At 47.1% G+C, this 12,580-nt stretch overlaps 1 protein-coding gene across 1 annotated transcript in view; it reads left to right on the top strand.

Annotated features, from left to right (window-relative positions):
• The window catches only part of LOC147452831 (putative protein phosphatase 2C 5), a 38,401-nt gene extending 26,265 nt beyond the window's left edge, over positions 1–12,136 (top strand). The window contains exons 7-8 of the mRNA XM_086518431.1: positions 10,759–10,994; positions 11,410–12,136. Coding sequence (XP_086374557.1) covers positions 10,759–10,994; positions 11,410–11,608 — 435 coding nt within the window. The 3' untranslated portion in view covers positions 11,609–12,136. The remainder of the gene's footprint in view (positions 1–10,758; positions 10,995–11,409) is intronic.
• Positions 12,137–12,580: the final 444 nt, after the last annotated feature.

Here is a 12,580-nt window from a genome sequence, read left to right as displayed (position 1 = left end):
GCCACTTATGAGAATGCCATCCCTGTGAATCAGGTGCATTTGATGCGCAACCTGGTGAACATGATGCTTGAGGAAGCCAAGTCGGCTTCTGAGCACTTAAGTGCTTTCACCAGTGTTATGAGTCAGCTACAGGATACTGGGCTTCAACCTTTTGATGACAAGTTGAAAGCCATATTTTTGTTGATGACCAGTGTGACATAAAAACGCGTTTCGGCCCTCTGAAACCCCGAAACGCCGAAACGGGCGAAACGAGTCAACTTTTTTTTTTTGACCCTCTTTTTGACCAGTTGACCTTAAACTACCCATTTGGGGATTTTTAAAGCTAGGCCGCTTCACAAAATCGATACCTTGTTTACTCGTGACTCAAGTCTCACATCCAAATTTTGGTATTTCACATGTTTTAATAGGTAAGTTTATATGTATATTCAACGTATAATTATAGGTACATACATGTAAAACGAAACATGTGTTTCGCTTTCTTTGAGCCCTGAAACGAAACGTTTCAGAAACCTCGAAACCCCAAAACGCACGAAACCTCGAAACGTTTCATGTCACACTGTTGATGACTTTTCCAGACTCTAGGGAAACGCTTGTGGTTTCTTTGAGTAATAGCCCCAACCTCACATATGATGGAGTGCGAAGCTCCATCTTAAATGAGGAAATTAGACGCAAGTCTAGTGGTGGGGAAGGTGGTAGTTCTGCTTACAATGCGAGAGGTAGAAGTCAAAAGCAAAATAGAGGTACCAAGACTCAAAACTGGAGAAAAAGCAAGTCTAGGGATAAGGATGTGACTTCTTATTAGTGTGGCAGAAAAGGCCATAAGAAGCCAGATTGTAAGTATTTCAAGAAAGAGCAGGAAAGAAAGAAGGAATCACAGGAGAAGAAGAAGACAGAGGATAAGAAAGGGGAAAAATCAGCAAGTACCTCCTCCAAGGATTCGGAGACTGTCAATGTATCCTCTAGTGTGGTTATCACAGAGTTATCCGACAGTGAAGAGATCTTGGTTGCAGCTTCATGCCCCTCAGATTTTGTTCTAGGAAATGCAGAAGACATGCTTATCTCACGTAGAGATGTCATTGATGCCTTGCTAAGTGCAAATGATGGCCTTACACAGTCTTCGATAGTAGACTCGGGTGCCTCATTTCATGTGACTCCATCTGTAGAGTGTTTTGCTTCTTATCATGCAGGCAAGTATGGCAAGGTTTACCTTGGGGATAACCATGCTTGTGACATTGAAGGAATGGGCACTGTGCGCTTGGCGTTAAACAATGGCCAAGAGTTTATGCTTAAAGATGTCAGGTATGTACCAGGCATCAAGAAGAGTCTATTGTCTGTTGGCCAGATGGATGCACAGGGTTATACAACCATTTTTGCTGGGGGTTCATGGAAGTTGCTTAAGGGATCAATGCTCATTGTCAAGGGATGCAAGAGTGGTACATTGTACTATTTACGTGGCAAAGCTTTGCCTGGCAAGTTTCTTGCAGTGGCTGAAGTTGCTTCTCATTTGGAGTTGTGGCACAAAAGACTTGGCCATATGAGCCAGAAGGGACTCGATGTGCTCTCCTCTTTGAAGAGGGTTGATGTGAAGGGCACCAAGGTAGATTTCTGTAATGATTGTTTGTATGGTAAACAAAAAAAGTCTTCTTATTATTATGGTGTCTCGTGCAAAGCTAATGCTCTTGATTTAATTCACTCTGATGTATGTACAATGCTTGTTAAGTCTTTTGGTGGTGCATTATACTTTGTTACATTCATTGATGATTGCACTAGGAAAGGTTGGACATATTTGTTAAAGAATAAGAGTGAGACATTTAATGCATTTAAGAGGTTTCATGCTTTTGTGACTACGCAAAAGGCTAGTAAGCTTAAATGTCTGAGATCTGACAATGGGGGGGAGTACACGTCTGCTGAATTTCAGCGTTATTGCGAAGAATATGGGATTAAAAGGGAGTTGACAGTCCCTTATAATCCATCTTCTAATGGTGTGCCTGAGAGGTATAACCGTACTTTATGTGAGAGAGTGCGTTGCATGTTGTCCACGGCTAATCTCCCTCATGGGTTTTGGGGAGAGGCTTTGAAAACTGCAGTTCATGTATGCAATCGCTCTCCTAACAGTACGCTGAAAAATGACATTCCAGAGGAGGTTTGGTCTGGCAAACCTGCCTCTTATGATCATTTGAGAGTGTTTGGCTGCGAGGCTTTTGTCCATGTTCGTAGTGACTTGAGGACAAAGCTAGATGCCAAGTCCATCCAAGGACTCTTCCTAGGTCATGGGGAAGAGGGTGAAATGGGCTACAGGATATGGTTGCCTCAGTTTAAGAGGGTAGTACGCAGCCGAGATGTAGTGTTCAATGAGGCTAAATTGCTAAAAAATGCTACATCTTCTGAAATTGACAAGAAATCGGTCAAATTTCAGCCTCTCTTGCCACCTATTGATGTTGAAAAAGAGCCTCAGGATGCATTACCGCAAGCTGAAATTGATAATCAGCCGGTTAACCTTGAGCCAGAAGAGGTAGGACATGATTTAGATGCTCCAAATGAGGATGGACAGCCGCCTGTCATGGCTGAAAATGATTTTCAGCAGCATGAGCATGTTGAAAATGAGTTGCCTCCTGATGTAGAACTTGTGCCTGAGAATGTAGATCATTGGGTACGCAGGTCTACTCGTGTCAGAAGGTTGATACAGCGCTTTGAGCCCTCTTTGTATCATGTTATGTTGACATTTGAGGGAGAGCCTCTTACGTATAAAGAGGCAAAGACATGTGAGTCAAGCAGCAAGTGGGAGCTTGCAATGCAAGAGGAAATGAAATCCTTGTATGCAAATGATACTTGGGATCTTGTGCCATTGCCTAAAGGGAGAAAGGCTCTTCCTAACAAATGGGTATAGAAGATTAAGATTGTGGATGAAAAACCGAAGTACAAGGCAAGATTGGTTGCAAAAGGACATGCACAGAAAGAAGGAATTGATTTTCAAGAAATCTTTTCTCCCGTTGTAAAGCTTACAACTTTACGTGTCCTTTTTGCTCTCGTTGCGGTGCTTGATTTGGAATTGAATCAAATGGATGTAAAGACAGCGTTTCTGCACGGTGACATTGAAGAGGACATATACATGAAACAACCCGAAGGTTTTGTAGTTCCTACACGTGAGGAACTTGTATGCAAACTGAAAAGGGCTTTGTATGGTTTGAGACAATCATCACGGCAGTGGTATAAGAAGTTTTGACACTTTTATGCTGTCTCAAAGCTTTAAACGCAGCCATGCAGATCATTGTTTGTATACGAAAAGGGATGAAGATGGTAGTCCCATCATACTTGTTCTCTATGTTGATGACATGCTGCTTGCCGGGAAACATAAGGCTAGTCTTATGCTCTGAAACGTAAGCTAAATTCAACATTTGCTATGAAGGATTTGGGTGATGCAGAGCATGTGTTGGGCATGCGTATTAAAAGAGATAGAAAGCTGAAATTGCTGTTTTTATCTCAAGAAAGGTACATTGCAAAAGTACTTGATAGGTTTAATATGGCTGATGCTAAGCCTCTTGGAGTACCTTTACCTCCATACACTAAGCTTAGCAAAGCAGATTGCCCAAAGGATGAGGTAACATTGAAAGCAATGAAGGGAATCCCTTATGCATCAGCTTGTGGTTCTCTTATGTATGCTATGGTTGCCACTCGTCCTGACATTGCTTATGCAGTGGGAGTTGTTAGTCGATACATGTCGAATCCTGGCAAAGCGCATTGGGAAGGTGTCAAATGCATTCTGAGATATTTGAAAGGTACACAATCAAAGTGTATCTGTTATGGAAAAAGTGACTTAAAGTTGCAGGGATATTGTGATGCAGACATGGCCGGTGACATGGATACCAGGAAATCTACCAGTAGATATGTATTTGCCATTGCTGGTGGTGCAGTCTCTTGGTGTTCTAGGTTACAGAAAATTGTGGCATTGAGTACTACTGAGGTTGAATATATTTCAGCCATAGAGGCTTCAAAAGAGGCCATTTGGTTGGGCAGACTTGCAAAAGAACTTGGCATGCTTGCTCATACTCCCGTATTGGGTTGTGATAGCGAGAGTGCTGTCTATTTAGCCAAAAATGCCATGTTTCATGCGCGTACCAAACACATAGATGTGCGGTACCACTTCATACGACAGGTATTGGAGGATGGTCTAGTTAGCTTGACTAAGATCCATACACAGGATAACCTTGCAGATGTTCTCACCAAGAGTCTTGCTAAGGCTCAACATGAGCATTGCATATAGCTGGTGGGAGTTGGTTAACTTTAAGGCGTCATTTATGCCTTTAAGTGGGAGGTTGTTGGGTTAAAGGCCTAAATAACCCCTTTTTGTACATTTTTATACTTTGTCCAGGTTCATATTGAACATGGACACATTTTTTAAAGGTCACTTATAATAAAAGTGGGAAAACCCAAAACTCACTTATTGAGTTTTCCCAGAAACGTGAGCTCTCTCTCTCTCTCCCTCTTCGTTCTGTTAGCGCTTCCCTTCTGCAGCACAGTGCCTCCGCTTCAAGCCTCAAGGCCTGCACATCTTCGCGTGCTCTATCACTTGCACATACCGCCGCGCGCTCATCATAATCAAGGGCGATTACTAACGATGACACACTTTCAAAGTACAATCAGAGATTTTGGGACACTTTTTTACCTGTAGCTTCTAAGAAGGTTTCTCTCAAGGAGTAGATGGAGCACTATTGCTGTGGCTTACTTTAAGCACCTTAGTTAGCAAGCACGACAAGCTCCTCATGCTTGGGTAGGATTCCCACCTCAAGGTCCTAGCTTGCCTAAGGTCAAAGGACTTTCTAACACTAACTTTTGGAGGTCTTTAATGAAGCTAACCCTAAGGTCTTTAAGCTTCATTAGAGCCACATAACTTCTGTTTGAAGCACAAGTCCTACAACATCATACAGTTCATGGACCATGCTTCCGACGGTTATTCATTGCTCAAAGGATCTTTGACTTCTCAGACGGGTGCTCTTAACATCCATGGTAAGAGAGGAGACCTCAAAAGGGAAGAAGGTCAAAAAATTGGTATAGCGGAAGAAGTTAGTCATCGTGCAGATGTCTGTCGAGCAGAAGGCAAAGTTTTTCAAGCAAGGGAAGTGTTACTGTTCTGGTGAGGTCGGCTACATTTTGGCAAAAACAGTGCCAATATACCCTACCTCAGTGGTTCTTGCTTCAATCATGGCATGAGCCACCTTGATGTATAGCTTGATCATGGCCTAGGCAATATGCTATTTTCTATTCCCATGTATACAATTTTGTACACCCCACAAGACAGGCTTCTTGTAGCATCTCTGGGGATTTCGTACACACACACACACACACACACACACACACACACAGAGAAAGAAAGAAAGAAAGAAAGAAAGATTTTTAACGTCTATGTCAAGCCGAAATCGGCCTATGAGACAAATCAAATGTACATGGCGTGTATGTCATCCGTCTATCGGAAAGACAAATGAAACAAAACTGATACAAAACTGAACTGAATGTAGGTAATGGAGTATCTGAGGAGGGATGGGGCTCTATCTCTAGGGGTATATGCATGTCTATATGCTCAAGGTAGTACAATCATGAGAATGCATCAAGCTCTCTAGCTCCATCCTGTACAAATGGGGGGATGTAAGATGTGGTACATGGGCGGGGCTGGTGCCAAGGCTACCCGGATGAAAGCTGTCGGGTCGGCCCTCATCTGAGCTACTCGCTCCTCAGTGGCACGGCGCTCCCGGGCTCGGATCTCCTCGATCTGTCGGTGGTGGGAGCTCACGCCCCTGTAGCCTGGGACTCGTGGTCGTCGTCTAGCTCGGTTCACCTCCGCTTGTGGGAGTGTCACTCCTCTCTGAGTATCTGATGAGGTAGGGGTGGCAATCCTCTGAAAGAAGTCTGTGAGCTGCGACTGTCTCCCCTCTGTCTGTGTAGCTGTGCGTGGCTGTAGTAGTGTGTCCCGATGGCTCTGTATCTCTAGTAAGAAACGTCCGAGCTGTCTCTGATCTCGAGAGTCCATGATCTCTCGGAGAGTGGGCTGTCCTCTGAATAAGGCCTCATACCTGCCTCTGATCTCAGTGTATGCTCTGCATCTACATACAAAGTGCTCCTCACTCTCCACCTCCTCTGTGCAGGCTCTGCAGACTCGCTCCTCCCTGGGAACACCAGTGTGTCTCCCGATCTCAATCTCTAACCTGTGTGAAGCCACTCTTAGCTGACCAATCGCCACCCGTGAGCTATGTGGCATATATGTGTCCATATAGCGTGGTCTCTGTATGAACCCCCCAGACAATATGGTGAGAAACTGGTCTCTGTAATCTGACATCCTCGTCCCCAAGCCAGGTGACTCCCAGACTCTCCTAGTGTATAGCTGCCACAGATCCTGTCTCAATACCAAGTTTCTCTCACTGCGAGAGAGGTGAACAGATGGTGAGTGGGGGTCGTACTGGAATGGTGGTAGGCTCTCCATGTCAAGACCGTGTCCCTCAAACCATGCTCTGACCTGTGAGTACCAAGCTCTCGCATGCCCACTCTCTGATAGCTGTATAGCTGCCTCGAATGCTCTACGAGTAAGTCTGTCAGGAGGTAGCTCTCTCATCCTCTGGATGAAGCAGACTGTATGGAATAATGCCTCTACAACCATAGGTGGTGTGGCGAGCTCGGCTCTAATAATGTCATGTGGCACTGTCTTCTTGCTGCGGAGCAAGCGTGAGATCATACATACCTGTGGCCTCTCAAGCTGTGTCCACTGGTCATCTGTCAATCCTGGTGCCCATACTGCCGTCGAGTACATCAGGGCCGGGGTGACTAAGGTGTCAAAAAGCCAGCCCTTCGTGCGGGGCTCCTGAAAGTGTGCCTGGTGGCATCTCCGCTCTAGCATGGTCAGAGCTGCATATCCTCGGGTGAGCCTGTCAGTAGCAGCCTGCCTCATAGTGAAGGGTCCTGGTAGGCTGGTGAATGTGATGCCAAGATAGACATAGGAGGTGACTACATCAACCTGTCCTCCTGTTGCTGTGAAGGTGGCAGCGCTCCTCACTGCACTGGATGTGTGAAAGATCATGACCTTGGTTTTGCCAAGGTTCACAGTCAACCCCTTGTGTGTGCTGAATTCGTCCAAGGCCTCAAGATGGCGTTGCAAGCCCTTGGGTGACTCTGAAATCAACACAATATCATCAGCATATAACATGATGTGGACCGGAGTACCTGCCAAGTCGCTCCCCTCTCCCCCTGCTCGTAGTATGTAATCGGAGATCTCGTCGATGTAGAGCCCAAAGAGTGTCGGGGAGAGTGGGCATCCTTGCTTAACACCAATGGTGCTAGCAATGGTCTCTGAAAAGCCGCCTGGGCAACGAACTCGACCCGTCACCCTCTCGTAGAGAGTATATATGGCCCAAATCATCTCTGTCGGTACCCCAATGCTGTGAAGGCGCTGGAAGAGTCTCTCGCGTGGGACTGTGTCAAAGGCCTTGCGGAAATCCACAAAGCAGCAGTAAAGCCTCTTCTTCCGCGCCTTTGCCCCATCAATGAGGCAGCGCAGAACGAAGATGTGGTCAGTGGTGGAGAAAGCTCGTCTGAAACCTGCCTGGCCTGGAGCTCGTAAGCCCTCGGTCTCTGCGTAGCAGCTAAGCTGTGCCTCAAGTACTGCTCCATATAGCTTGGCCATCGTGTGGCCAATCATGATAGTCCTGTAGTTCCCTGGGTCCAGGGTGTCGCCAGATTTGTGGATAGGCACTATGGTGTGCTGTGTCCACTCCTCTGGGAAGCCCTCCCCTATAGCCCGGTTGAAGACATGTGCAATCAACGGGGCTATAGTGGAGGCCGCATAAATGATGTGCTCACTCTGTAATCCAGTGTGGTCAGCTGATCGTCTGTGCTGCATGCGGCGTATGGCCCTCTCTACCATCTCTGCTGTAAAGAAGGAGGAGCACGTGGGGCGTGGCTCATGTGGCTGTGGGATAGGAGGCTGCCCTGGCACCTCATAGAGGCGCTCTGCATAATCATGCCATATCTGTGGATCCTCAATAGCTGTGGTCGGACGTGGCTCGCGCAGGGTGCGCCATGCCGTCGCGCTATCTATGCTCATGAATAGGCGGTATAGCTCAAGCTCCTGTGCCTCTTCGAATGCTCGCCGCTTTTGGCGTGTCAGCGTCTTCATATCTCGTCTGGCCTCTCTCTCTGTGATCTCTCCTAAGGCTCGCCGTGCACGGAGGCGTCGGTATAACTCTCTGCACTCATCATCATACCAGCGGTTCTGAGGCATAGTCCCGGGGGGGGGAGTGCGTCCTGTGTGGGTGGTGTGTGGAAAAGAGCTAATAGCTGAAGTGTGGAGAACGGAAGAGATATGTGATGTGAGAACTGAGAGTGGTGTGGATGGGTGGAGGAGGCATAGGCCATGCTCGACCTCGGCTGAGTAAAGAGAGGCTAGCTCATGTGTGAAATGGATGGTGGTGTGTGGAGTGTGTGCTGTGGAGCTATGTGGGATGGTATCTCCGGTGATGGAGAAAGAGAGGTATGTGTGGTCGGCTCCGATGGGTATGGGTGGAATGGTGAAGGATGTGATAAGGTGTGTAGCCTCCCTGGGTCCCAGAATATAGTCGACTGTACTCCCCCCTCCCTCTGTAACTCCATGTGGCATACAAGTCAGGCCCCCTGAGGTGGGCCACTGGGCCATCCCGTTATAAATAACGAGACGGTGCTGGGAGCCAAGTCGAAGTAGGTGTCGTCCGTAGGCTGTGACTGGAGCTCTGTCTGCTGTATCTCTCATAGTGGCCTCCTCATCTAGAGTGTGTAGTGCCTCTGGGTCCTCGTGGTCATATGTCTCACACTGCTCACTGCGCGTACGAGCATTGAAGTCTCCCATAAGGAAGACTTCACCCAGTGTGGAGTACTCCATAATCTCCTCCGTGAGGCATGCGTACGGTGACTCCTGCTCAATAGGGGCGAATCTGGAGCCTGTGGGAGCAAAGTAGCAAAGGGCAATGTAGACGATCCTGTCTCGTGAGAGCTCGAGGCGAATCCACATGTATCGGGCCTGTGGGTCCCGGGCAACAATCTGTAGTCTGCTGTGAAGCCCCTGTCTAAAAAGTATAGCCACTCCTCCTGAACCGCGAGTGGTGTGCTGGCGCATACATCCCCGATGTAGAGACTCCCATTGGAAACCATGTATCCGTGGTAACCCTCTCTCTGGGCTCTCGTGTGTCTCTGTAAGTAGAATGATGTCTCGACCTCTCATCACCTCCTCAAGTCTCTCTGGGTGTGTCCATAGGTCTCCATTGCAATTCCAAACCGTGACATGAATCTCCTCGTGTGTCCCACAGGCCGCGAGTCCCTATGCGATGGTCTTGCCATCAATGATAACCCTACCATCTCGATATACTGCCTTCTTCCCTTCTTTGCGGGCCTGGTGGACTCTAGGCATGCACGTGCGGCGGTGATCTTGTTGCATCTTTGTGAGGTCATCATCAAGATAAATCGGGGGGCCTTCTAGCCCTCTCAAGATGACCCTCTTTCGGAGGAAAGAAGTTCGAGACTCCTCGGAGGCGAATTGGAGGATGAGAGCTCTCTTCTTTGGATCTTTGCCGGCTCTCCAAACTTTGGAGAAAGGGATCTCTTCTTCCTTGTATCCCACTTTCTTGCATAAGGCTTTCCCATCGCTCTCGGGTGTGGACCCTTCTTCTTCTTTGATGCCGGTCACTCGCACATTGAGACGGCGAGCTTGTCGCATTTTCTCCTCCTCGATGGTTGTGTGTACGATGAGTACCTCATCTTTTTGGGCTTCCTCTCTTGCTACCTTCTTGATATTCTTTTTGACCACTTCGACCCATCCTTCTTTGGTGGCTTCTAATTTGTCCTCAATGCTTGCGGTGAGGGCTTTGGTGATCTCCTCCTTGAGGGCTTCCTTAGCCTCCTCTTTAATCTCTCCTTCCTCGGGGGTGAGGGATGTGATGGAAGCATGAAGGAGGTCGATTTGTGCCTTCATCTCTTCTTGCTCTTTCCTCCATCTCTCCCTCTCCTTCTCGTTCTCCCGTGCCCTTCTCTCCTTCTCCTCTTTGAGGTTTTGGATTTCCGCTCTCATGTCCTCTTTTTCTTCGTTCCATAGCTTGATGAAGGTGGCTTTCTCCTCCCTCCATATCTCTCTCTCCATCCACCATTCTTTCATTTCCTTCTCCAATTGTGCAAGCCTCTTGTTCGTGAGCATGAAGGTTGTCTTCATTGTCGATTTCGGCGACTTGATGATGGGGGAAGACATAGCTGTATTCGGAGCTACCCTCTCTTCATATTGTGAAGAAGAGGGGAGAAGGGGAGTACGTGTATGTATGCGTGTATGTGTGTAGTGTGTGTGTGGGTATGTATCCGTGTGTGTGTGTGTGTGTGTGTGTGTGTGAGAGAGAGAGAGAGAGAGAGAGAGAGAGAGAGAGAGAGAGAGAGAGAGAGATGGCTATGTGATCGGGAGAGAGGAGGGGCTGCGTGAGGGGGAGGCTGGGGGGGGGGCAGTTCAGCAGCAGGCGGCAACAGCAGGCGGGGGCAATGGCGGGAGCGACGCAACAGGGGGAGTCGGCAGCGAATGGCAGCGGCGGCAGGGGCGGCAGGGGCTGCAGCAGCGGCTGTGCCGCGAACTGCTACAGCTGGGGGTGGGCAGCGCGCGGACACGAGAGAGAGAGAGAGAGAGAGAGAGAGAGAGAGAGAGAGAGAGAGAGAGAGAGAGAGAGAGAGAGAGCTGTAACATCATGGTGACTTGGTTGTGTGTTTTTGTAGGAGTCTCTAAGGGTTCGAGGTCTGCGGGATGATACAACTTGCCTTGTGGTAGATTTGTTGCCACCCGATAACTATTTTCCTCTATCTCTACCACCGCCAAAGAAGCAGGGCAAGGTGAAGTCATGGCTATTTGGATGGAGATCAAAGGAGTCAACAGCTATTGTAGCCAACAAACTAGGAGATATGGGCATTGTTGAGGAGCTTTTTGAGGAAGGCTCTGCAATGTTAGCAGACAGGTTTGTTTCACAGCATCCTCAGTACATATTGTGTAATTGTAAGTCCACTGTTTCTCGGGTTTGTCTCCTCGATTACAATGTTTGAGAGCCATGGCAGAAGATTGTTGTGTATGCTTGTCTCCCCGAGAGAGAGAGAGAGAGAGAGAGAGAGAGAGAGAGAGAGAGAGAGAGAGAGAGAGAGAGAGAGAGTATTTTACACCCGCCTTTGGGAATTGGTGGAAATGTGGTAGTATTTAGTCAATACTGTGCATGTTGAGTTTATGGTTGTTTTGCCTTGTTGATATATCATGACTAGCCCGGATATATAAGTGGTGTGGACATCGATGTGCGTGCATGCGTGTTCCTTTTTCAATCACTGTGCACGGCAGCTCTCATCATTGAACACAGCTCAGGGGTTGTTTTGCTTTATACGCAGGCTGGGTTCGGATGCTACAACGAGCCTTTTTAATTGTGCTATCTGCCAGATACACATAACATTGAGTGAGGGCATTTCTGTGCATGCTGGGTCATTTTTTTCCATGACTAACCGAACTTTGGAGGGTCCCTTCCTCTGTACAAGCTGCAAAGCAAAAAAAGATGCGATGGAGGGAAAGCAACCACTCAGAGGATACTGATTACTTTCAGAGCAGCAGCTATTCTCTCAATTTGAGCAGATATCCAGTTTAAACAACTTAAATCATTCTTTGTAACAAGCACTAAACACATCAAAAGTCCTTTAATGCAGAGGTCTATCGTCTAGGAGATAGCAGGCGAGATTCTGCGACACGGTTCTCTTTCATTTACATCTCTCTTTACCATTGAGGATATATGTGGGGGAATCAAAAGTTTTTACTGTCAGGTGTGGTAGGATAGTCTTATCATATCCTATTCATTTCAGGAATTGATTTTATTCAGAGAGTGCTCATTGTTTGTACAACAATAAAGAGCATCCGCACATGCCATTTTGCTGTGCAACTTGTAATTCATCCTCTCAAGGATGGTTGGTTGGTTGGTTGGCTATAAGTACCTGAAAGATCTTTTCAACAAGTTCCTTTACAAGCGAGGAGAAAATTAGCTCAAGAAATGCAACTCCTCGTGCGGAGTATGTTGCTGTGAATTCCAGAAGTTTCCTCACTGACAAAAGATAAAGTAATCCTTCTACAGCTGCTTGTCTCTACTCGAGTCTACTTAATTCGCTATCTTTTCAAGTGAATTTTAGAACATGTTTTATTTGCAAGATGCAGGTGTGGGTAGAATACTAGTTTTGTGTATATAGAATGTGTCGAATTGCTGTCAAAGGTGTGAGCACTAGTTTTGTGTATTTAGAATGTGTTGAATTGCTGTCAAAAGTGCATATCAAGCCCATGCTGTTTTGGGGATATTACCCTCACTCGAATGCAACGCTGTCAAGGATCTTCAGGTCAGTACAGTGCTTGAAGAGTTATCTGAAGAAAGAAACTGGATTGCTCGTAGACAATTGGAAGGAAGAGGGAGAAGAAAATTTCTCCTCCTACAATTTCAAGTTTATATGATTCAAAAAGTGAATCACCCCAAAGCAAATGTCCTTCAGAGGAGCATAAGCACAAGGGGCATCATCATTCTCATGC

This window comes from Adiantum capillus-veneris, chromosome 8, assembly GCF_014529385.1.
Source record: "Adiantum capillus-veneris isolate H3 chromosome 8, ASM1452938v2, whole genome shotgun sequence".
In the NCBI taxonomy this organism is placed as follows: Eukaryota; Viridiplantae; Streptophyta; class Polypodiopsida; order Polypodiales; family Pteridaceae; genus Adiantum; species Adiantum capillus-veneris.
The sequence above is the reverse complement of the archived record's forward strand: the minus strand, read 5'-3'. Positions and strand labels throughout refer to the sequence as shown.